The sequence below is a fragment of the Gorilla gorilla genome, chromosome 8, assembly GCF_029281585.2.
Source record: "Gorilla gorilla gorilla isolate KB3781 chromosome 8, NHGRI_mGorGor1-v2.1_pri, whole genome shotgun sequence".
NCBI lineage: Eukaryota > Metazoa > Chordata > Mammalia > Primates > Hominidae > Gorilla > Gorilla gorilla.
Genome location: NC_073232.2, coordinates 66,129,478 through 66,155,391, shown reverse-complemented (window position 1 = coordinate 66,155,391; position 25,914 = coordinate 66,129,478). Strand labels below are relative to the sequence as shown.

Here is a 25,914-nt window from a genome sequence, read left to right as displayed (position 1 = left end):
AGGATAATCACAACCAGGATACAGTGACATTGATACAGTCAAGAGACAGACATTCCATCACAAAGATCCCCTGTGTCTTCTCCTCCTGGGATTCCTGTTAGATGCAATATCAGCACTGTGAAACTCCTGTGTTCTCCATGTTTCTTTAAAGAACATTCTTTTTAAAGAATTTTAAAATATATATATTTGTTCTTTGTTCAGCTTTCTTCGGAGAATTCCTTGGCCTTGTCTTCAAACTTATTTTGTATTTCAGCTGTGTTTGTTCTGCTATTCAGCCTATCTATTGAGGTTTTAATTTTGGGAAAATTTCTTATTTTTTTAACATCCAATTATTTTAAAAATAGTCTGTTATTATTTCACAGCAGCAATATTCTCCTTGCCCTCTGAAGTTACTACAGTTCATTTAAAGCCTTCTGCTTGTTCCATGAGCTTGTTTTATTTCCCAGGGTTAGTTGTTTTTTTGGTTTTGTTTTGTTTTTTTGAGACGGTGTCTCGCTCTATCACCCAGGGTGGAGTGCAGTGGTGTGATCTCAGCTCACTGCAAGCTCCACCTCCTGGGTTCACGCCATTCTCCTGCCTTAGCCTCCCAACTAGCTGGGACTACAGGCGCCCACCACCACGCCCGGCTAATTTTTTTTTTTGTATTTTTAGTAGAGACGGGGTTTCACTGTGTTAGCCAGGATGGTCTTGATCTCCTGACCTGGTGATCTGCCCGCCTCAGCCTCCCAAAGTGCTGAGATTTCAGGCTTGAGCCACCGCACCCGGCATCCCAGGGTTAGTTCTTATGTTTATAGGGTTTGGAGCCGTTTTTTATGTGGTTGGTTTTCCCCAGTTTGGTAATCTGGTGGTTGCACCTCTTCCTTTTTTTTTTTTTCCTAAAGAGACAGGGTCTTGCTACGTTACCCAGGCTGGTCTTAAACTCCTGGGCGCAAGTGATCCTCCTGCATCAGTCTCCTGAGTAACTGGGACTATAGCTAGGAGCCACCATGCCTGGCTGATTATACCTCTTCCTGCAGGTGATGACCTCCGGCCTATCTACAGCCTTCCCGTACCCACACTAAGGAAGGGACTGTATGCACCTTGGGCAGGCCCCATCCACCATCTGATCCCCAAGGGCTCCTGCACAGCCCAGGTGCCTCACCAGTTGCTGCCTCAGCCAATCGCAGAGAAAGCCCAGACTAGTGGATTTCTGTGGGGCTAGGAATGCATGGTATGGGAAGAGCTGATTTCCCCAAGGGAAGCAATGTGGTCTTGAGGACAGAGGTGAAGTCCAAAGCCACCACTTCCTTAGCATGTCACCTTGGGCAAATAACTTTATATGAACCTCGATTTCCTCATCTATAAAATGGAAACATTCCCAACATGCAAAGCCATGGTGAAGATTAGACAGCGTTTAATTACACACGCAAAACATCCAGCAGAAGGCCCAAGACACGACAGACACTATAAATGGGGGCTACAATTCTTTTCACTTTATGTCACTTTGAATGTCCCTGTGGTAGGATTCAAAGTATATCTCAACAAGATATACTCTGTGTTTTTTTTTTTTTTTTTAAACAGAGTTGCTCTGTCACCCAGGCTGGAGTGCAGTGGCACGATCTTGGCTCACAGCAACCTCCGCCTCCCAGTTTCAAGCAATTCTGCTGCCTCAGCCTCCTGAGTAGCTGGGATTACAGGCACGTTGTCACCATGCCCAGCTAATTTTTCAACAAGCTATTTTTGAGGCTGATAAAACTTAACACTCCACTGTCCAACCTCACGCTGATCGTTCTTTTAGGTTGCTCATGCCAGCCCTATGGTCAGTATTTGTCTGTTCCAGAGAGGTTCATCACTCTTTTCCTCTTCCTTTGAACACCACCTGTTCCAGGGATCCTTCCCTGACACCCACAGCTGTCTGCACTGACTTCCAACATAACTCATAACTCAGTGAATTAAACAGCTAACATGTCTCCCCACTGGACTCCCGATGCGAAAAGCCAGCATGCAGACGGATGCCTTCCACCCGGGCCCCAGTGTCCTGCACAGAGGAAGTGCTCTGAGAAGGGGATAAATGAACACATGATCTGTTCTGAGCAAAACATCCCTCCTCTGTGGCAGCTTCTCCAGTATCTCCGCAGGGAAGCAAAACCCACAAAAGGCCAGAGTGGAGAAGCCAACAGACACTACCTGGTGCTCAAATGAAAATCTGGCGCAGTGGCTCACACCTGTCATCCCAGCACTTTGGGAGGCCAAGGCAGGCGGATCACTTAAGGTCAGGAGTTTGAGACCAGCCTGGCCAACATGGTGAAACCCCGTCTATTAATGATACAAAAAAATTAGCCGGGCATAGTGGCGCATGCCTGTAATCCCAGCTACTCGGGAGGCTGAGGCAGGAGAATCACTTGAATCTGGGAGGCGGAGGTTGCAGTGAGCCAAGATCGCGCCACTCCACTCCAGCCTGGGCGACAAGAGCCAAACTCCGTCTCAAAAAAATATCCATGGAGGCGGATATTTTCTTCTCTCCATTTTTTTAACTTTCACCCCATTCCCTACCTTCTCTCAACTGCCTATCCCTCCCCCAGTTTTACAACATGAAATGAAAACAGCAAATCTCTCTGAAGCATGTTTTTATTTCTCTGTGATTTGGTTTTCTACTTTGGTATACATGAGCTGTGGCTGCATTTCACACAGAAGCTGATACATCTCGCAGGAATGCCCCATAAAACAGAGCGCAAACACATCACCCAGCAGGTTCACTTCACCTGGCTGTTACTGCTGAACTCCCTACTTCTAAGAGCACAGAAGAGAACATCGCTTTGAATCTACAGATAAGCGAGGGTGGGGCGAGCAGCAGCCAGGGCTGCCAGGATGGGAGCGCCCACAGACACAGGCCCCTGGGTGTCTGTCTTGAGATACAGGTGGAGAAGCCGCCCAAGAAATTCCAGCAAGATGGGAGCAGCTGGGGGATGCTCCAGCACAGTAGCCTGCCTATAGGACTCCTCTGGCTCCCTCAGTCCTGGTAGATTCTGGCATGACACCAAGGCCAGCAGTGCTGGCTCTCGGCCCTGTCACTGTGTGAGTCTGTTTTATCCTGGGGCCCCACAGCCCCTCTCCTGGGCAGGAGCTCTGCCCCTCCCCTTTTCATCACCCCCTTGGTCCCCAGCCAACCCACAGCGAGACCTACACAGGTCTTGCCCAGCTCTAAAATGTCTTGCCCTCAAAGGCCTGGAGATTGAAGGCAGTATCCAGAAACTTCTTCAGTGACACCAGGTGAGTGTTCCTGTTTCCTGTGGCTGGTGCAGCCGCTGGGTCCCGGCCAACATACCTGGAGGAGGAGAGACAAGCTAAGGGGAAGGCGGGGCCTAGCCGCCCCCCAACCGCTGCCCTCACTCCAGGACTGCAGGGGGCACGCATCTGAGAACGGCTGACCTCGAAGCCATAGACCCTGCCTTTTGGCCCTGGCACCACTTCCAATGAGCTGCAAAGCCTGGATCAAACTCAGTCACCTAGCCACAGAAGAGTGGGGAGAAACTGTCCCTCCATGTCACTGCACTTGCCCATGAGGACAACAAATGAGGCAACAACTCAAAGACTTTGGGGACAAACACACTTTTGGCTTCTTGGAGTTTCTCAGGACCCTCTCCCATCTTCCCAGGAACACATGATGCCAGTATTGGGAACCCACCATGTGCCAGAGCTAATACATACATCAGATCTAATCTTATCACCGCCCTTTGTAGAGATGCAGGGACTAAGGCTCCAAGGACTACATAACCGGCCTAAGATCTAAGGCAGGAGTTTTGAGACATGTAGCAGGTTCCCTAATTCAGTTCTGGCTGCAGAACAAACACAAAGCCAGTACTGATGATGCCCCATCATTGCTCATCACCAGAGAAGGGCAGGGCCAGTTCTGGGTAGCATGGCCTATGGGACAGACGGAGCCAGGACAGAGCCTCAGGGCCGAGGTGAGGGGCAATCAGCGGCCCCACCATGTACCATATGGGCCGTGCGCGCCTCAGGATGGTCATGAAGCGTGGGCTGATGTAGTCATAGTAGCCCATGTTCTTGTGCTCCTCCTGACACCAGACCAGCTCCGCACCTGGGTACTTCTCTGCCTCCTGCTTGATCAGGTCGAAGGGGAATGGAGAGATCTGGGGAGGCAGAAACAAAGGAGCATAGCCAGGGGAGGGGCGGTATATCCCCAGCACCCCCGGACAGGAGGCACAGGGCCTCACCGGCCTTCATCTGGCCTGCCTGGCACATTGGCCAGAGCCGGGGCCAGCAACATGAGCTTGCCCATCACTTGACTGTACAAGGGGCTCAGGCACACCTGCTCCAGGCGCGTGATGGCCACTTTCTCCTCCAGGCCCTGGCTGCTCCGCTCCTTCACCAGGTCATAGTACACCTTTCCCGTGCAGAAGATGAGCCGCCGCACCTGCTCAGGGGCCCGTGCTGCAGCCCCATCTTCAGGAATCACCCGCTGGAAGCTGGTCCCTGAGGGACCAACAGGACATGGCAGAGGCGTTGGTACCCAGAGGGGCTGGGGCAGCTCAGGACCAGGCCTGCATCCCCAGGCTCTCCTTAGCCACTGACACTAACTGCAGGTTTGGACTTGTGGCTGCAGTGGATACCTCTTGAACTAAAAGATGGAGCAGGGGGCAGATGACACTCTGAGCTGTCATAGGGAGAGGGGTGGAGACACCCAAGGGTTGAGCCCTGGAAGCATCACATTTAAGGTGACCGGAGGTGGGGGTACAATGAGAAGCGCCCTGAAGGAGACAGAAGGCGACATGATGGCATCATCTTTTGCCCCAACCTTGCTTCTGCCCAGCTGCGCCCACCTCCTGCAGAGCACTGCAGTCCCCCACCACTAAGCAGATGTCCCAGGAGGCTGCTGCATGCTCCTCCTCTTTCAGCCTGGCAGCTGAGCTTCACCTCCAAGCCCCAACCATTCTTCCTTCCTGAGCCCATGATCCTGACCCCAGGTCACGCACACTGCAAAACCTCTCAGGAGGCTACTGTAGTGTCCTCACATCCCTGCATCTCAGGTGAAGACTCTGGGGTAGAGAGGACAAATGGATCCCAGGCCCTCAAGAGAGAAGCCAGAACAGGGCAGGTAGCCCAGGTAGTCCAGTCCCGACATCAGAGCTCTAACAGCTGCCCACCTGCACAGAGGGGACATCCAAACACATGGGAGAAAATCCAACCCCTGTCCATGCTGAGGCCCTTCCCAGCCCTCCCTCTACTGCCCAGGACCATTTTCCAAGACAGCTCTGCTCCACCAGCCTCACACCTGTCCTTCCCTGGACATAGTCACCTCTCAATTGCAACTATAGGTGTTTTATCTGATCTGACTCCCAGGTAAATAAGGCCAAAGACTCCTGGAGGGGACACCAGGACCCCAGGGCCTGTAATGTCTGTTTGGCTCATGAATTTTTAAAATGGACAAATGAATGAATGATACTCAATATCTTGCGAACTCAGCAGGCCTCTGCCAGGCCTCGACCAGCCCTGCTAGGGTCTAAGGGGGCCCCAGTGGACTCTACCATGGATGCAACCCACATGACCTGAGCTGGCCCAGGTCAGCCATTGTGCCAACCTCCCAACCTTACTGCTAGTGGGACCATGCCAGGAGCTGCTGCAGGTCAGCAGAGCCACAGGCAGAGGGGAGGATGGAGAAGCCCCAGAAGCAGAAGCCACACGATGGGCCACCACCCCAGTGTGGGCTGCCCCACACACCCAGGCCAGGCACATACCGGATACCATTTGGTCAAAGCTGGACTTGGCCTCTGGGTGCCTCAGCAGAGATTTAGGTGTGAAGATAATCAGCTGGAAGGGAAACACACGCCCAGCTGCCAGCTGGCCCTGCCTGGCCAGGCCCCCTGCGTGTGACCCCTGCCCTGGGACGGAGACTCACCGGCTTGCGGAAGGGCAGCAGGATCTGCCGGCGCAGCACATGGAAGTAGTTGGCCGGTGTGGAGCAGTTGACCACGATCCAGTTGCAGTCATAGAGCTGGCTCACCTCGAAGTCCTTGGTGAATGCCTGTGGGGACGAGATGCATATGGCCAGGGTGGCTGTCTGCTGCACCCACACCCTGGACCCCTAGCCCTGTGGGCACAATAGGGCACGTCCCTGTCCTGGGGACAGCAGCAACACTCACAGGGTAGGCATCCGAGTCGTCATTGCTCATCTGCAGGAACCTCTCGGGCCTCGCTGACGAGTGCTCTGGGCCCTGAAAGCAAACGCCAGACGGCCAAGGCTGGACCCCACCATGGGACAGACATCTGGCCCTGCAGGGACCCCAGGCTCAGGGGAAAGTCTGGAGGGCTTCTCAGCAGATGTGCCCTCACCCTGGAGCCTGAACCATAGAAAAGAACCAAGAATGTGGAACAAGAGCAGAATGGGAATCCTCAGAGTGGGGTCCGCCCAGAGCTAGCACAGTATGTGAACTTGCAGGGACAGAAGAAAAAGCAAAAAGCCTGCACTGAGACATGCTTTCTCTGGAATGTCCTGGAACAGTGGCTGCCACTGACTGAGCACCTGCTGTACAGGAGGCGGAGTTCTAGGAATCCCACACGCCTTACTCGCTAACCCCCAAAGTAGCCCCATGATGCAGACACTCTTCCCCACTGCACAGATGAAGAGGCAAGGAGAGGGTAAGAAACCACCCATGACCACACAGCCAGGCAGGGGCCAACCCAACTCGGCCTGGGCCTCGCCCACCCTCACCCACACGGACCGCTCTGCTCCATGAAAGCAGCAAGACAAGCCCAGGGGCATCTCCAAGCCAGCTCCTGCAGGACGGGGGTGACCCACTGCACAGCTGCCACTTGCCCTCTCTTGGTGGGGACGGCCAAGGACCCAGCCCCCCACACCCAGCCTGGCCCAGATCCGGCCTCCCAAGAAGCTGCCTTCACGGCAGGCAGCCCCAAGCAGGGAGCCTCACCTCCCTCCTCACTGATACCTGGTGTTGTGAGGATCCCGAGTACGCAGCCTGTAAAGTGTTCATAACATGCCACTCAGGGATAATGGTGGCAATGAGCCCCCTGCCTGTCTCCCTTCTGCCTGGTCAGGCCACCTGCCCACCAGATGGTATCACATGACACCCTGCTCCTTCCTCCCTTCCTGCTAGCCTAGGAGCCTCCAGAGGATGCACCCAGCCTGCATGTCTTCCCTCTGCCCCACGTGTGGCTGCAGAGGCAGGTCATACAGGAGGGGACCAGAGAACAGGCAGTACTGCACAGGATAGCTTCAAACCCCAGCTACTAGCTGTGAAACCTTGGGCAACCTACTCCCCAGCTCTGTGCCTCAGTTTCCTCATCTGAAAAGCAGGAACACAGCCTACTTCATTAAGTTGTATGGATTGGAAGAGTTAACATTCAGAAGCGTTGAACAGTGCCTGGCGCACAGCAAGCACTCATACGTGGTAGTGCCTTCTGCTGCCAGGGGTAGCATCATCGTCTCAGCAGCTGCAGCACGCACATGTGCAGACCCCACCCTGCACAGACCCACGTGCTCCAGGGTCCTGGAAGGCATATACCGTCCAACCCGACAAGGGGCCCAGGGTCCATCCCGCCCCTTCAAGGCCCGCCAGAACCCACCAAGCCACCAGCCACCACCGCAGCCCTCACCATGCCTTCCATGCCATGGGGCAGCAGCAGCACAATGCCATTATGCCGCACCCACTTGGCCTGGCCGGTGCTGATGAACTGGTCGATGATGCACTGGGCCGTGTTGTGGAAGTCCCCAAACTGGGCCTCCCAGAGGACCAGGGCATTGGGGCTGGCCATGGCATAGCCCAGCTCAAAGCCTAAACAGAAGACAAGATAGAGCTTGCTGCACGCAGTCACCAAGTGGCAGTGGCTCCAGTCAAATTTAGCCCTTTCTCAGTATATCCTCCATGCCCCCACCCATCCTTCTCACAAGCCAGGACAAACCCAGGGATTCCCTGGGATTCAAAGGGTACAATGTACCATCCTGGGGGCTGACAACATGCCCAGAGATGCTACCCTCAGCCCTGCTATCATGTGTGGTCAGGTTCAACCTTATTTAGGTATCCTGGGGAGGCAGCAGGGACCATCTGTCAAGAACTCCTTAAAAACATGCAGAGCTGCTAAGGAGAAGGGGCAGAAACAGCCCTAGAGGCATTTGCCTGGGGGCGGGGGGCTGCCTGGCCTCTAGGGGCAGGCAGTGAGGACGAGGTGAGCCAGCTAATGATGCATCTGAGGGAGAGCATGCACAGGGGACATAGGCAGGGAAGCCCAGAGCCCAGAGAAGGGATCTCAGGGCAGTGTTCCTAGGGTGCAGGGCAGAGGAGGCAAGACGGGGCTCAAAGGAATGTGAGAGGGCTGGGCCAAGACTGGACTGCTCAGCAGCTGGAACCCGCGGCAGACTCTGTTGGGCTCTCTGTCTGCGCCCACTGGGGCCCTGATACCCACAAAGCCCCCTCAAGGCAAGCAGGGCCCCCCAACTGGGATCCCCAAGGGGCCCAGATAGGACACGATTTCACCTCCCACATGGCCTTAGATGAGGGCAGCCCAATCACCATCCCCCAGAGCCATCCCCTAAGGGCCTCTGAGCATCTCTCGCCCCTCCCAGGCCCTGGCCCCAGCCCCTTCCCAGCCCATCTCTGGTCCCCAGGTGTCTGGGGCCTGCCTGGCCTGCAGGAGAGCGTGGACCCACCCAGGACTCCATACTCCGAGAGGGAGCTGTTGCACACGGTGTACGGGGCCTGGTCAGGCCAGAGATGATTCATAGGCACACACGTCCTGCGGTCAACCTCCTGGTCATGGAGAACATGGTGCCGGTGACTGCAGAGACACAGACCGGGGCAGGGACAAAGGGCAGGTGGGCTGGCACCTGTTCACCTGGAGCAGGGGAGCTGGGCAGCAGGAGGCAGGCAAGCCTCCGTCACTGTCCCAGGAAACCTGCAGGGTCCCACAACATGGCATCCAAGAAGGCTGTGGAAAACCAGAGCCGTGTGGTCCCTCCTGCAGCCTGTCCCCCGCCAGGCCTCCCCAGCCTGCCCCCTGCCTGCTAGCAGCGCCCACACACCACGCACTGGGGGGTCTGGGGGAAGGAGCTGTGAGTTGTGGCACCTCTCTGAATGTCAGCTTTTCACCCATAAAGGGGACCTGATAAGACACTTCCCAGGTGCCAGCTAGAGCCAGAGACCCTAGGAGGCCACTTCCCCTGCCCCGTCTTGCTGGCTTCTTTACCATCTCACCAGCCCTGTCCCAACTTACAAGAGACAGAAACCACTGTGCAGTAGCCGAGGTGGGCACAGTAAGTGAGGGGCGCCTGGCTGAACCCCAGTCCCTGGCAAGGACTGATATGTAGCTCAGGGTGCATCAGAGGGCCACCTGGGCCCTGGCTGGAGCAAGACCAGCCGAGATGAGCAACCAGGAATGAGAAAGCCAGCTGGTCAAGTCCTGGAAGCCACACCACCCTGGCTTGCTAACCAGGAGCGGACTGAGGCAGGATCTACAACATTTTAGGAACCCGAACCAGAGGAAATGTGGTGTGGACAACTGACAAGTGTCAAGTCCCCATTTGGATTCACAAAGACAACTGCAAACAAGCAAGATAGGGGCTGACTTAACAGCAGTACACACACACACCACACACATACATACACATGCCACACATACCACACACACATACACATCCCCACACACCAAACACATACATACACACACACACCACACACATACATACACACACCACACACACCAAACACCACATACACACACATCACACATACCACACATACATGCAAAACACACCACACATATACACCACACACATCCATGCACACACACTACACACACCACACATACATACTACACACACCACACATACCACACAACACACACACCACACAGACTACACACCACAAACACAATCACACACACCACACACACTACATACACTACACACACTACACACACACCACACACACCCCACATATACCACACCACACATGCACCAAACATGACACATACCACACATCACACATCACACGCACACACTACACACCACACACTCCACACATACCACACACCACACAAACACCCTCACACACATTACACACATACACACCCTACACACACACCAAACATACACACACATCACACACACCATACATGCCCCACACACACTATACACACCCCACACACATACGCACACCCCCACAAACCACACACACACCACACATACACACACCACACATACCCCACACATACACCACACTCAACACACAACACACACCACACACACCACAAACGCACCACACCCACCACAAACGACGCACACCACACATGCACCACACAACACACCACACACACCCACACATACACACCACACCCCCACACACACCACACACACCATACACACATACACACCACACACACCATACACACATACACACCACACACATACACACTCCACACACACCACACATACATCACACACACCATACACCACACACACACCACACACTACACACCACACCCACCCACGCATACCACACATATTCCCCTACATACCACACACATCCCCTACACACACACCACATACACACACCATACACATCCCCCACAGACACACATACCCCTACATACCACACACATCCCCTACACACACGCCACATACACACACCATACACATCCCCCACAGACACACATACACACCACACACATACACAAATACTGCACACATACACACCCCACACATACAACACACACGACACACCACACACATACACAAACACTGCACACATACACACCCCACACATACAACACACACATGACACACCACACAACCATACAGACACAAACACATACACCACACACACCACATACACAACAAACACGCCACACACAAATACCACACACACACACCCCCATTCACCACACACCACATACACACCATTCACACTACACATACACTCCACACACACACCACATACACACCATACACACCACACATATCCCCACACACACACCACATACATACACATCCCATCCACACACACCACACACCCACACACAACACACACACTCCAAACTCCACACACTCCAAACACCACACAAATACACCTACACACACATCACACACCCACACCACACACACACCACACAAACATGCCACACACATACCCACCATACACACACACACACGAAATACACCACACATACGACAAACACACCACACACATGCACCACACACACCCCCATACACTCCCCCCACTCACCACATACCACACACACACCACATACACACCACACACACACACCACACACAACTCGCCCACACTCACCACACACCCCCCACACACACATGATCCTGAGGACCACAGATGGCCCCCAGCTTGACCTTAGTGGACAGGTTGGGCCCAGCAGTGAGCTCTGCACACTTGCCCTGGGGGGGTCAGCGAGGTGGCCATCTGATGATGCCACCTGAGGGCAGGGGCTAGGGATGCTGTGAAGATCCCACCCCAACAAAGGCCCCCTCGGGATCCCCAAGCCAGGCCCAGCTTTTGCTCCAGGTCTCCTGTGCGGATGCTGAGCCCCACTGCACTCACCTGAATGTGCCCCTCTCCACATCCTGCCCGCTGAGCCGCACATGGATGCCTTCCTTCAGCAGGGAGCCAAAGGCCATGTACTCTGCCAGCGCCCAGTCCACCGTCCGGTTCTTGGTCATGTCCGCACGGCCCCGCAGAATGCGAGAGAGGCCTGTGGGAAAGGAGTGCTGGCCTGAGGGCCACGGGACAGCCAGCCCTGGGGCGGGTAGGTAGGTGCTCAGCACACACCCCGCACAAAGCAGGGCAGCCATCTGTTGATTTGGCTGGAGGGCAGGGATGCTGCAGGAGGGCCCAGGGCCAGGCACCCTTCCTCCAGCTGAGACAAGGGACCACCCTGAGCCTGTGGAGGGGTGGAGCAGGTACCACTTGGCAAGCATTGGCCACGTTGCAGACACCGTCAGGCGCAGAGTCATTTACTCAGATCACACAGCTGTCAAGGTACTTGGATTTGACTCCAAGTCCCCAGGCTTATGCTGTGCTCCTGTCAGCCCCACACACAGAGGCTAACACACAAACAGAGCGGGCACATGCCCCAAACGCTGTCAGCAGCTGCCCCAGGACATTCGGTCTCGGTGCACACTGTAAGGGAACCCCCTGAGAACTCCCCCAGGTGGGTCAGAGGGTGTGTAGGCACCCCAATACAGCCACAGGGGACCCTCCGGACTTCCCAGGCAAAGGTCACAGTGGCCCCAGCCAAGGGGTGCAGTCGGTGACCACCCACATTCTAGTCTCACCCCGGAGTGGGAGGGCTGCCCTCGGTCATTGGTCCAGGCCCCGGCAAGCCACCGTCCTTTCAGCTGCAGAATCCTGCCCACGTTCCAGGCAGCGTTCCAGCCCCTGTATGGGAGCCCTTGCTTTCCTGCTCTTCTGCCTGACCCAGGGACGCCCCGGCAAAGGCATTTGGAAAATCCAAGGTCCCCAACCTAAGACTAGTCACTGGTACCCAGCTGGGAGTGTGGCATCTGGAGCTGCCCAGCTCGCCACGCCCACCCTGAAAAGAGCTACTGTCACGGGCACAGACGTGGTGCCGAGAGCTACGTGGACCCACTACAGACTGAGCAGGAATGCGACACACCATCTCTCTTGCATCCCAACCAATCTCCCTTCGAGGTACAGTGTTGGGGTGGGGCCAGCAGCCTGGGCTGCAGCCTGCCCAGCAACCTCACCGGTGTGGATCTTAAAGTCCTCCAGGGGCACAGAGCTGGCCACGCTGCCGATGTGGGTGAGCATGTCCTCAGGGATCCCCGTGGCTGGGCATGTCATGCTCTTGGGCTCCCCATCTACGTTGAAGAAGCCTGAGAGGGAGAGAGGCTCTGTCCACACTGTGTCAGTGGTGGGCTCTGATCCCCCTGGCCAGCCTGCCTCCCCAGGACTGAGTGGCCCATGGCTTCCCAAACTCCACCGGCACTCGGACTCACCCTGAGCCCACCCTTGGGACCTGGGACAGCTGGACAGCCACAGCTGCAACTCCCCCACAGGCCCAACACCCACCTCTGGGCCCCAGGGTAACAGCTCTTCTAACCCTGCCCCCCAGGGAGGCCCTCTGAGCACCCTGGCCCCAAGCATCCAGTGCCCAGGGCTTCCTCTCCCACCTGGCTGTGCCCTCCCTTTTCAGTGAGCACCTGGCCATCCATGCTCAGAGGGCAATGCTATCCTTGACTTAAAGGAATCGGCCCCACGCAGCTTTGGGGACTCAGTGATAGAGCCTGCAGCCTCTAGACTAGGCAATGACAGCTGTCACCCAGGGCCATTCCAGTCCTGATCCCAGTGCAAGACCTCAAGGCCCAGGGGAGTCCCTCTGAGCCACACACTGCTCGCTCACCAGGCCAGGGGGAGTCCAACCAGTGCTTTATATGCAGGATCTTTTTATCCTTGGACCTGCCATAAGCCTCCTCACAGATCCGGTCGTATTTGGCAATTTCTTCCTGGAATCAGGATGAAGATGTGGACAGAGCACCAAAGCCCTGGGCAGCCAGACGCCCAGTCCACTTGGACTCGTAAGTCCTGGTCCCCATCACCAAGTTCTTCTAGAACTCTCTGTCTCTGGCCTATAGGGACCTCATGGCTAGAAGCCAAAGTCTCAGAGTTCAGGGGATCCTGTACAGGTACCCCGAGGCTGGGCAGGCCTGCAGTGCGCTCAGCAAGGGGCTTGGAGAAGGCTCCGGAAACTTGTAGTCCTTGCTCTCAGAGCTCCATGAAGGTGGAAGGACGAACACTCCATAGATAATTATGGGGACAACCCCAGCTCAGGGCTGCCTCCTACAGGAAGCCTTCCCGCACTCCTGCTCAAGGCTGGACTTCCCCCACATTGCAGTACCCACTGTGTCCCACTTGGCTGTAACTGCATCCTTAGTTCTTGGTCCCCTTTGGTAACTGGGGCCTCTTGGGGACAAGGACCATAGCGGCTACTTCTTTAAATCCTTAGTGCCCAGCACTGGGCTGGTAACATCTACAACCCCTCTCCAGGGTCCCCACCCAAAGTTTGTCTTGGGCGCCCCTGCAGCCTGCCTGCCCACCTCAAACTCCTGCAGGGTGACTGTGCCCTCGGCAATCAGCTTGTCTGCGTACTTCTTCAGCACAGGCACCTGTCTGTGGATCTGCTTGTACATGAGCGGCTGGGTGAACATGGGCTCGTCCATCTCATTGTGGCCGCGCCGGCGGTAACAGACCTGCAGGAGTAGCCAGAGGGGCTCAGGCCCTCCCCTACGCTGTGTGGTCAATGTAGCTGCTGCAAAATTGGGGAATATCTGGGTAGGGCACACCCACTGGGAGCCCTTTGAGCTCCACTATCACCTATCACCGAATGAATGTCCCGTCCCAGGCCTTTGCACAGATTGCTCTTGGTGGCATAAATCTCTCATCCAAGAAGCACTCCCAGCCCCGAGTGCTGAAGATGCTGATGACCTGGCTGGCTCAGCATAGCAGGGATGGGCCACCCACCCATGCCTTGGCCTCAGTCCCCAGACCCACCAGGTCCACGACAACGTCTTTGTTGAAAGTGTTTCTCCATTCGGCTGCCACACTGCACACATATATCACAGCCTCTGGGTCATCGGCATTCACATGGAAGATAGGCGCATTGACCACCCGGGCCACGTCGGTCGGGTATGGTGAGGAGCGGGCCATTCGGGGGTCTGTGGTGAATCCAATCTGCAGAGGCAGGAGAAACCTGCTGCGCCTCTCAATTTACTTAGAGTGAGATAGAAGGTGCCAGCCTTGGAGACTGAACAGGGGGATGCTCAAGGTCCACTGAGGTGCCCAGGAGGAATGTGGGACACAACAGGGTGATGGTGAGCAGCCCCACAATTAGACACAGCAACAGCTCCCACGGGGACAGCAGCAGCACCAGCCGGGTGGAGCCTGCTCTTTTTCGCCGGTCACTTTGACACACTGGTAGTGAGGAACATAGGCCTGGAAAATCCAGTCCTAACAACGGCTAACTGCAACCTGGGGCAAGGTGCTTACATACCCACAGCCTGTTTCCTCATCTATAAAAAGGGGTCACTTAAATTCCCACCTCACAGGATGTTCAAGGACGATGACGTGACTTAATGCAAACAAGGCAGTGAACACAGGGCTTTCTAGACTCCATATGAGCTGTTAGAAGCTCAGCTGCCTTAGAGAAAGGGCACCAAGGTCCCTGTGTCTAAGATTGCCCATGTGGGGCTGCACACGGCCAGCCTCCATGAGGCACTCGCTACACAGGTGCTCCTTTGGTCCTTCCAGCCCTACTTATCCCTCCCTATTGTGTCTTCCAATTTCACAGACCAGGACACCAAGGCTGGAAAGAGCAGGGTCCTGCCTGGTAAGCAGCACAGCAGTGGGCTCAGAGCCAGGAGCATCTCACTTTCCCCCCAAGCTACTGCCTGGATTTCCAGGGATGCTGACGCTGTGAGGCCCAGCGTGGAGCCTACATGCTCACCTGGTTGTTGACAACGACGTGCACGGTACCATTGGTCGTGTAGGAGGGCAGGTCGCTCAGGTGGAAGGTCTCATATACCACGCCCTGGCCAGCAAAGGCAGCGTCCCCATGAACCAGGATGGACATGACCTGCAGGGCAGGTGTGAGCCAGGAGGGGCTGCGTGCCCCAACCCATGTAGCCCAGCCGGCACCTGTACTGTGGAGACCCAGGGTCCAGCCCAGCCCTCTGGGCCCACCCTGAAGGGCCCAGGTCCTCTGGGTTCCCCCAGGTGAGCTCACCTTCTTGCCCTGGGCGTCTCCACGGTAGAACTGCTCTGCCTTTGTCTTCCCCTGCACCACAGGGTCCACTGCCTCCAGGTGGGAGGGGTTGGCAACCAGCGACAGAGTGATGTTCCGGTTGGTGACGCGGTTGATCCTCTCATGGTACATGCCCAGGTGGTACTTGACATCCCCGGAGCCCTGAAGGTGGAGATGGGAACATGATGGATCCTCCCCTCCCACATCAGACAGGCAGATACACAGGCAGGCACTGCAGCCCACAGTCAGGCTGGCACATTCCCCCGATCCCACTGCCTCAGAGGGCCAAGCTGTCTCTGACCCCTCTCTCCTCATCACACTGCCCCTCCTCACTGGCCTGAGGGAGGAAGGCAGGGACCCCAGGCCTTGGCTCAGAGCCTCTCTGTACACTGACCATGGAGCAGGAGAGCACAAGAGTGGGGAAGGCCATCCAGCGGCAGGGAAGGCAGGGAGAGAAGGGCAGTGCCTAGGCATCAGCGTGGAGACCCTCGGCCAGGCCACCAGCAAACACTGAAGCTGAATCCCCTGACTCCTCACACCAATGGTAGCAATGAGGGACACACAACATTTTATGACCCTGAAGCAAGGAAGACTTACAGCATTCTACACGATATCCTAACACCAGAGAAAACACAAAAGACACCTAAATTCTAACAAATTTGCCATGGGGGAGCAAACCCACGCCCAGCGATAGGGGAAACAAATCAAGCTGAGAAAAATATTCATAAACAAATGCAGGCAAAGGGCAAATTCCCTCAATGTACAAAACGCTTTTACAAATCAGGAAGATAAAGCCCAAAAACTCCATAGGAAAATGAGCAAAAACCACAAGCAGGAATTTACAGAAAAATATGAATGGCTCAAAAGCATGTGAAAAGATAAGCAACTGAATTCATAACAACGAAATGCATTACAACAAAATCCTCTTTTGAACCTATTATATCGGCAAAGATGAAAGGATTCGAGAGCGTGTGGGAGGAAGTGGGGTGGGGGCTCTGGCACCATCACACACTGTGGATGGGCTCGCTGACATCTGCCAGCTCCTGGGAGGGTCGTTCAGTCCCACCCCCGTAGCTCCAGCCGCTGCACTGCTCGGACACCATCTAACAGATAAACTCGCTCACACATGTGCAAGGACCCTCATTAGAACAACCCAATGTCCAGCACAAGGGATGCTTTAGCTGTAAGAAGCCTGGAGTAGCCCATGTGTGCAGGCAGGAAACAATGACAACTTGTTAAGTGAAAACAGCAAGGTGCCACCCGGTGTCACGGCTATGCCCATGGCCTCTTAGAAATAAGGTTGCACTGGACAAAGAGGTTTGTTTGTATCAGCATGAAATGTTTCTAGAAGTACACACCTAAACACAACAGAAGCACACAAACAAAATTGGCCACAAGAATGGAGTCTCACTGAGGAACATATTCTCATTGTATAAGCTTTGTTCTGTTTTGTTGTTTTCACAATGATCAAATTTCTTTTTCAGTTGAAAAAAATAGTAATTTCATTTTAAACATCCTTTGGCCAAGTTTTCCACTATACACACAGGTCATCTTTGACTCATTGCAACCATTCTCGGGCATGCGCTTTTATCCCTGTTTTACGGAAGAGCAAAGTGAGGCTTAGAAGGCTGAAGGTGCTAGAACAAAAGGAACAGGATGTCAGAAAGACCTGGGATAGGAGCCAGTAGGTATGGGTCCACACACACACACACACACACACACACACACACACACACGGCAGCAGGCTGGAGACAGCAGGAGAGATAGTCCTGAGGGCAAAGGGACAGAGAGGAGGGAGTGACAGGCTCATTGCCCAGAGGACCCAGAGAGCCACCGAAAGGGAAGATGGGCAGGACTTTGAAAGAGGCTAGGCAGTGGCCGGAAGCGGTGGCTCCATGCCTGTAATCCCAGCACTTTGGGAGGCCGAGGCAGGCAGATCACCTGAGGCCAGGAGTTCAAGACCAGCCTGACCAACATGGCAAAACCCCATCTCTACTAAAAATACAAAAATTAGCCGGGTGTGGTGGCGCATGCCTGTAATCCCAGCTACTTGGAAAGTTGAGGCAGGAGAATCGCTTGAACCCAGGAGGCAGAGGTTGCAGTGAGCCAAGATCATGCCATTGCACTCCAGCCTGGGCAACAAGAGCAAAACCCCATCTCAAAAAGAAAAGGAAAGAAAGAGGCTAGGCAGTATGGGCTGAAGGCCTGACCAAGGCCTCCCAGGGAGGGGGTGGGAGCAGGCACAACATTTCCTCAGCAGGTCGATGGGTACGGAAAACCATCCTCACCTCCCAAGGCTCTGCTGGGCAAACAAATGAGCAAGGGAGTCATTCCTGGCTGGTGGACAGGACTTTGGACATGGAGGCACAGCCACATGAGCAGAACTGAGCAACTTCCAGCAAGCCTTTGCATCTCTGGGCTTCAGTTTCCCTAGCTCAAAACAGAGAGGTTGACCCAGATTATCTGAGGGCCCTCCCAGCTACCAGAGACTGCAGCCCTTGCTCCAAAAAGCCTTAGGGTCCTCAGGCAAACACACAGCCTCTCTCCTGCAGGCTTCTCCAATGCATCCATCTTAAGGTTTATCTCAGCCCGGAAGCTCCCGGCTCAGCCCCTCCACAGTCCACCTCCCAAACACCCAGCTCTCCAAGGGTGCCGGGACCTGGGCATGGCACCCACCTCGTCCGCCGCCTCCAGCTTGGGGTCAAACTGGCAGAAGATCTGCTCCAGGTCCTTGCGGATCACGTTGGCCAGCACGTTCAGCCTTCCCCTGGAGCCAGAGGGGCCGGGCTCTCACCTGGCAAAGCCCGCAGGCCTCAGGGTTCCCTCCCCCACTATGGAGGCCTGGCCTGGCCTAATACAGCCCCTTCGTGCCCAGAGCCCTCCTCAGGCCACCCAATCACCAGGCACCATCCTCTCCTGCTGCTGTAATGGCCCGAGGCCTAAAGCCCCATGCTTCCTTGCTGCCTCAGGCCACTGGGCCAGCTCTGCCTAACTCTCTGACCAGACACTGGGCATTCCCAGGCCCCCCATGACAGACAAACCCCAAAGTCCTGGCAGGCCAGCCATGGATGGGGACCCCTGCACCATGCATTTGGATGCCCTCATGCTGATGTGGCCCTGGGCTAGTCCAACCACAGGCAGCTCTCTGGTCACGGGAAAAGCCCAGGGCCCTTCCCACAGGCCACTCTGCACATCTGCATATGCCCACTCAGCAGGACCCCTGGCCACAGACGTCTCCGTCCCCCAGGATGCATTCCCCCTCCTGCTTCCCCACAGGCTCCAGCTCAGAGGTAACGCCCCACTGCTGAGCAAGCCTCCCAGATCTTCATCAAGGTCAAGGGAACATGCAGTCAGCTTTCAGCCAGGTCAGAGACCCTCGGCTCACCTCCACAGACCTCCCTGTGGGGGACACAACCCGGGAACAACTGCCCAGGCCCTGCCCTCCCTTCCCTGGAAGAAACCCCTCCACCTCTCCTTGTCCACAGGAACCTCAAGAAGTATAGTGTACCCCTTTCTGAAATCTCACCCTTGCTAGGGACAGCAGCAACATGGCCAGGGAGAGAGGGTGCCTGATAACCTGGTTAGCACCCGGCCCCAGGTGACTCTGGCCAAGTACCCGGCAATTTCTGTGATGAGCAGGCCAGGCCCAGGACTCAGAACTTTCCAGGAAACCCACCTCTACCCCCAGGTCCCACCAACACCTCCGCTCTGATTTCCATCTCATCTCTCCCACCTCTGTCCCCTGGGCTGGAGGAGAATGCGCAAGGCATGGCAGGGAGGGGGACCCACCTGTGTGGCATCCCCAAGATGACATTCTCAATCCCCATCTCGCTGGATTTGTCGATGATGGTCTTGAGGGCAGGAATCATCACTTCACAGCCCTCCAGGCCAAACCGCTTCTCTGAGGACCATTTCCGGGCCAGGAAGTCTTCAAACCTGCTTGGGGAGAGGATGGGAAGAGGAAAGGGAAAGGGACGGAAAGGGAGGGGACTGGGGCTCACAGGGGCTGTTCATGAGTGCTCAGAGCTGAATGCTGAGGACAGAGGAAGTCACAAATCCTCCTTCCACCTACATGGTCCAGGGCCCACCATGGATACACCTGTCCCACCCAGCAAAGGAACACAGGGTTAGGGGAGGCTAGGCATCTTCCCAGCTGAACCAAACGCCTCTGCCTACACCCCTTCCCAGCTGCCGCCCTCTCTCTTCCTCATAGCCAAGCTCCTCCAACAGGCCACTGCCCACCCACTCCTAGCCCACTACCCTCCTGCCACACTCCAAGGGCTCTCTTTGCCAAGTCCCAAAGATCTCCACCCAGCCAGATCCAAACTCCAGCCCGCACCTCGCTGCTCACAGGAATCCACTTTGCATCCAGCAGCTGAGTCAGGTGCTCCCCTAGCCCCTGCAGCCCTGGGGGACCCAGCTTCAGAAAAGTCCAGTGAACAGACAGGTGGTGTGGCCACACTCACTCCACACCAGGGATAATTTTCTGCCCAAACGTTCCCACAGCCACTTCCCGCCACTTCTGGCCTTGCTCAGTGTCCCCGCTCTCTTGTTCTCCTAGAGCCTCATCCCTGCCCACCTGACCTGCTCTGCCTTGGGCCAGCTCTTGGCCAAACTGCCTAAACACCTGGTCCCAACTCTCCTCCCTGCAGCCAGTGGTGAGGCTGATCCAGTCCTGCCTTCCTGTGGCACCCTCCTGCTCTCTTAGGCAGGGTGTGGGACGTCTCATAGAGCCCTGGAGCAGGACCTCCAGCCACTTGGCCCTCCAGGTGGTGCCAACCTCATGGAGCGCACTAGCCGGGCCAGCAGGGTCCGCTTCTCCTCGCTGGAGAACTGCATCACACCAGGGGTCTCAAACTTCTGCCGGATCCACTGGCACTGCTCCACATCGTTGATGAACATGAACTCCAGGCCAATGTGCTGGCAGTAGGTGTTCTGGGGAGACACATTGGGACCCCATGAGGAGCGGGGAAGAGGGACGGCTGACATCCCTGCTGTCTAGAACAAAAAAGACAGTGCCTTCCCGTCCTCTGGCAAGCTCCAAAGAGCTGCTTCAGCTGCACCCCACACACCCGCCTGTGCTCACCTCCAGGCGCCGAATGATCTCCCGCAGAGAGAGGGTGTTTTCAGAGCCCCCAATGAAGGTGGTTGTCGGCAGCTGGAACTCCTTATCAAGGTCAGCCTCCTGCAGGTCATAGAAGGCTGGAGAAGGAGGCGTGGCCGAGCCCCGGGCAGCAGAGTGGAGGGAGGGAGGTCAGGCCCAGGTGGAGCCCCGCAGTCTCACCAGACCTCCCAGTCTCCCCAGTGCCCTCCCTCTGGGTCCAACCTGGGGACCAGAAGTGAGAGTGAGCCCAGGGAGGCAGGGTGGACAAGCCTCTCAGGCTTGAACACATGGGGCACAAGCTAGGGAAAGTGGCAGGCGTCCTTCTCAGGAACAACAGGCAGTACACAGGCAAGGTAGAAAGGAGGCCCTGTGGGCTGCTCCCCGGGCTCCATGGACTCCCAAAGATCAGGCTGTCCCTAGTGCCCGTGGGCCCCTTACTGGGCCACCCACACAGCACTGCCATGGCCGTCCTGAGGAAGGCTCTTACCCAGTTTATCAATGGTTGTGATCAAGTCTGAGGGCACAAAGGAGTCCAGGTCCGCATCCAGAATGCCCAGGGGGTCCAGCTGGGCCACATGGTGACCCCGGATCTGGGAGGAGGGAAAAGAGCAGGGTGGGGCTGGGACCCAGCTGGACAGACCTCCTCCAGGGTAAGGCTCTGGGCCCCAGCCCCTCTCTTCCCATTTCCGAATGTTAAGCTTCCCCATGTCTCTGCCCCGCAGCTACTTCAGTGCTGCCTGCGAGACCCCAGCCACAGCCAGTAAGATGGCAGGAGCTCAACCTGGTTTAGAAGTACAACATGCACGGGCAAAAACAGGAAAAAGACCTATGCACAAAGGTGTTCACTGCGGTGCTACTAGTAATAGTGCAATTCTAGAAACTTCCCCACTGTCTATCAGCAGGAGACTGGCACATGGATATGGGCGATCCACACAGCGGAGCACTCCAGAGCCATTAAAAGGAAGAAGAAAAATCCCCATCTGATACTACAAGGTAGTCTCCAAAAAATATTGTTAAGCAAAAAAGCAAATTCTAGCAAAGTGTGTATGGTGAACTACACATTATCTAATAAAAAGTAGACACAAATAAATATATGCATTAGAAGGGCAAATCATAAAATTAAAAAAACCATAACATAAGAAAAATTATCACCTAGGGGAGGGGACAAAATAGGATAGAGAGGCAGGGCTAGGAGCCAGATTTTTAAGAACTTTTCTTACTTTGAAGATTTGACTTTCAAACCTTGTAAATATTTTACATTCTTATAAAACAAAATTAAGTCTTAAAAATTGAAAGTGAAATGAATCAAATGAAAAAATATGTCCACTTAGTGGCATAAATACAGAGAGAAACCATTCCAATTGACTAATGGAACATTCCCTAAAGACAAACAGAAAAAAATTCATAAAGTCTTTTTTATTACCAGTCAGTCGTAATAGTGTTAGAATTGTTACGCTGGCTGGGCACAGTGGCTCACACCTGTAATCCTAGCACTTTGGGAGGCTAAGATGGGTGGATCACCTGAGGTCAAGAGTTCAAGACCAGCCTGACCAACACGGTGAAACCCCATCTCTACTAAATATACAAAATTAGCTGGGCGTGGCGGCACATGCCTGTAATCCCAGCTACTTGGGAGGATGAGGCAGGAGAATCGCTTGAATCTGGGAAGTGGAGGCTGCAGTGAGCTGAGGTTGCACCACTGCGCTCTAGCCTGGGCTACAAGGAGAAACTCCATCTCAAAAAAAAAAAAAAAAGAAAGAACTGTTATTCTAAGATTGTTGCATGTGAGCTCTGGGAAATCAAACACGCCATTGTACTGGCATCTTTGAGAACCTCTATTTTTGACATCTCTAAAGGCAATGTTGCCATAAGATTGACAGGGTCAAGGACAAACCCCAAATCCCACATCTGTAGCACGTTAGAAGCATCAGTATAAACCCTTTCCTGGCTCTGATTCCTGAAAGGGCCCAGAAGTAATGATCAAACCAATAGCAGGAAACAGCCAGAGACCTGGACGGTTCTGGAATAGGCAGAAATGTACAAGCTGAGCTTGGAGCATCTTGTTATACCAACATCAAGGCAGTGTTCAAACACCACGAGTGCTGGGAATAAGGACAAGTTTTGAGCAACTATAAGGACAGTATACCTACAGCAGATTGAAACTCATCAAATATGTTTATATTCATGCATTCATATGAATCAAAAAAAAAGAAGATAAACTTTCATTAGTCACTTTTGGAGTGTGCTAGGGAATCACCTCATAATTTTGAAAATCACTGAATAAAAGAAAAAAATAAAGCAGTGATCCTGTCTTTCCTACACAATCTGCATCTCAGGATAAACAGAGTTAACAAATGGAAGTTTCTCCTGATAGTGGGACTTCAGTTAATAAAGAAGGGAAAACAGAATTGGCATATCACCATTTTTGCAACCCCTAGTGAGTTAATGGATCTAGGAAATCACTATCCACAGCTGCTAACTGCTCAAGTGCCATCACCATCACCACCAGGAAGCTGATTTTGAAAAAAAAAAAATCAAATGTCTATGGGATCGAGCCTCTAGATCTAATTGTCAAAGTACAGAAATTACATGGGACAATGGGACAGATGAAATGACATCATGAGGAAGCCATCAGCAAAATCCAGACTTGGAAAAACCCTGCAGGACAAACCACCTGGTTTTTCCACATCATAAAAAGAAACAGAGGGAACCTGCAAAGTACAAGAGATGTAAGAGCCACTTTAGCCTATTGCAACCTGTGGATTTAGCTGGATCCTGCTTCAAAGAAGCAGTCAAAAGAAAGCACAGGCTGGGTGCAATGGTTCACGCTGTAATCCCAGCACTTTGGGAGGCCAAGGCGGGCAGATCACTTGAGGTCAGGAATTCAAGACCAGCCTGGCCAACATGGTGAAACCCCGTCTCCACCGAAAACACAAAAATCAGCCAGGCGTGGTGGCAAGCACCTGTAATCCCAGCTACTCAGGAGGCTGAGCCAGGAGAATCACTTGACCACGTGGGGCAGAGGTTACAGTGAGTCGAGATTGCATCACTGCACTCCAGTCTGGGTGACAGAGTAAAACTCCATCTAAAAAGAAAAAAAGAAAAAAAGAAAGCACAGGACAAAAGGCAAACACAAATGTCAACTGCATATTTGATATTAGGCATTATTATGTTTAGATGTGATAATGGTATCATGGCACATTTTTTAAAAAGCCCTTTTCTCTAGACACACACAAAGAAATGTTCAATGAATGAAATGCTATATCTGGGATCTGCCTCAAGATAATCAGCAGTGAGCGGGGGCTAAGGGGGAAATTGATGAAACAAGGCTGGCCATGATTGATGGGTGGTGGGCTCACTGTACTATCCTTCTGCCTTTTATATGTTTGAAAATGCTTATAATAATACAGTAGTTTTTTTTTTTCAGCACAGTGTGCAGGTGATTCTAACCACAGCTGTGCCTGCTACTCGCCTGTAAGGGGCTGCAGCCCTCCTGGTGGGAGCTCATCCACACCAGGCACAAGAGAGTAACACACCTGAATCCAGAAGCCACCCTGCCAGGAAAACTCTCTAATGCCTCGTCTTGGTTAATCAAAGAACAAAGAGCTACTGAAGGGCTGAGATCTGTGCTTAGAAGATAAGGCCCTCGGGCAGCACCCTGAACGTTTCCCTGTATTTAATATACAGTTTTACATCCTTGTTCTTCATTTTTGAAGTCAAGGGTTAGATCACTGTCTGCTTCTTTCAGCCAGCCAGGAAAAACACAATACACGATAGCTGCTGTTTGCTCCTAGGTGGCCCACAATTGATGGGTCCTCAGGCCAGAAGGGAACCCAACCCTGCTCACCTTCCCTCTTCCATCCCCAGGTGGGTGGTATACAGGGAACTCTGTTCCATCCCACAGATTGGGCAGCTCATTCAGAGGCAAAGCATCATTTCCATTTGCTAATGCCCCCCTGTACCCTAGCCTTGCTGTGGCTTGCTGCTGCCTCACATTTCCCTGACGGAATACCTCCTGCCAGCAGTTCCCAGAGATATTCCAAATGATTACGCTTGTTATGGCCTGAACACTGCAGCAGTCCTCCAATTAGTCCTGTCTGGTCAAGACCAAAAACACAGACCATCACTGGGTCTCTGACAGAGCAGAGGCCCAGCATGGGAGAGCCTAAGTCTCCAGGAGGAGCAACTGGTGGGGGAGAATTGTTTACTGAACCATTCATTCCATAAACATGAATTAGGCACCTGCTGTATCAGTCCCTGTTCTCCCAGGATGCCCATTCTAGAGGAGAAAACAGAATTAACAAGGGTTAATCTACTCACCCCTCATTCAACAGGCTTTGGAATTGATCCCTTACTAAGTGCTCCTCCACGTACTCGGGGCATGGTGTGTGCAAGGGACAGACCACAAGGACACAAGTCAGTATGCACAAAAAAAAATTCAAGCAGGTGGTAAGTGCTCTGAATGGTGATGTGGCAAAGACTGGCTAGAGGAGTAGGTGCTGCTCAGTAGAGGACAAGGAGAAGGGCTCTCTGGGGAGATGATGTTGGAGCTGAGACCCCTTCCCTTCAGTGCCTGGCCACACCCCAGGAGCCAGTGCAGCCTCCCAGGCTGTGCCTCAGCTGCCCCTCACCTGGTAGGCCCGGATCAGGGACTGCACAGCCAGGTGGTCCTCCACCAATTTGCTGGTCTTGGTCCGACTTGAGACTGCAGACCTGCTCTCATGGACAACAGAAGGGGGCCGTGGCTGAGTAGAGCCAGAAAAGGCTTCCTCGCTGGCTTCCCTGAAGAAGCTGTCCCAGGACTAGGCAGGGCAGAAACAAGAACGCAGCCAGGTCAGGGCCTGGGAAGAGTCAGAGGTAGCCCAGGCTGGGGCCCCAGGGAGTGTTAGGTCTTCCTTGAGGACCACAGCTCTCAGGGCCTTCCCAGGGTGCCTAGATGTACATACAACGATGTTCCCTGCAGAACTGTTTACAAAAATTGACAATGTGAAAACAACCTACATGGCTATCCATAGAAAACTGGCTAA

At 54.0% G+C, this 25,914-nt stretch overlaps 1 protein-coding gene across 10 annotated transcripts in view; it reads right to left on the bottom strand.

Moving 5' to 3' along the window:
- Window positions 1-3,063: 3,063 nt before the first annotated feature.
- OGDHL (oxoglutarate dehydrogenase L) overlaps window positions 3,064-25,914 on the bottom strand; it is a 28,085-nt gene continuing 5,234 nt past the window's right edge. For 4 of the 10 annotated variants that reach the window (XM_055353920.2, XM_031015331.3, XM_031015332.3 and 1 more), the window contains 21 exons: window positions 25,519-25,689; window positions 21,375-21,477; window positions 20,870-20,985; window positions 20,564-20,718; window positions 19,573-19,719; window positions 18,460-18,550; window positions 15,766-15,945; window positions 15,487-15,615; window positions 14,535-14,714; window positions 14,081-14,233; window positions 13,387-13,489; window positions 12,731-12,859; window positions 11,565-11,715; window positions 8,663-8,790; window positions 7,612-7,790; window positions 6,141-6,212; window positions 5,897-6,022; window positions 5,736-5,808; window positions 4,310-4,473; window positions 3,976-4,130; window positions 3,064-3,304 (listed from right to left, as the gene is read on the bottom strand). In XM_055353920.2, the coding sequence (XP_055209895.1) occupies window positions 3,181-3,304; window positions 3,976-4,130; window positions 4,310-4,473; window positions 5,736-5,808; window positions 5,897-6,022; window positions 6,141-6,212; window positions 7,612-7,790; window positions 8,663-8,790; window positions 11,565-11,715; window positions 12,731-12,859; window positions 13,387-13,489; window positions 14,081-14,233; window positions 14,535-14,714; window positions 15,487-15,615; window positions 15,766-15,945; window positions 18,460-18,550; window positions 19,573-19,719; window positions 20,564-20,718; window positions 20,870-20,985; window positions 21,375-21,477; window positions 25,519-25,689 (2,829 nt within the window). In that variant the 3' untranslated portion in view covers window positions 3,064-3,180. Of the gene's footprint in view, window positions 3,305-3,975; window positions 4,131-4,309; window positions 4,474-5,735; window positions 5,809-5,896; window positions 6,023-6,140; window positions 6,213-7,611; window positions 7,791-8,662; window positions 8,791-11,564; window positions 11,716-12,730; window positions 12,860-13,386; window positions 13,490-14,080; window positions 14,234-14,534; window positions 14,715-15,486; window positions 15,616-15,765; window positions 15,946-18,459; window positions 18,551-19,572; window positions 19,720-20,563; window positions 20,719-20,869; window positions 20,986-21,374; window positions 21,478-25,207; window positions 25,491-25,518; window positions 25,690-25,914 lie in introns of those variants that run through there. The other 6 variants (XM_055353922.2, XM_031015333.3, XM_055353921.2 and 3 more) reach the window with 4 other exon arrangements.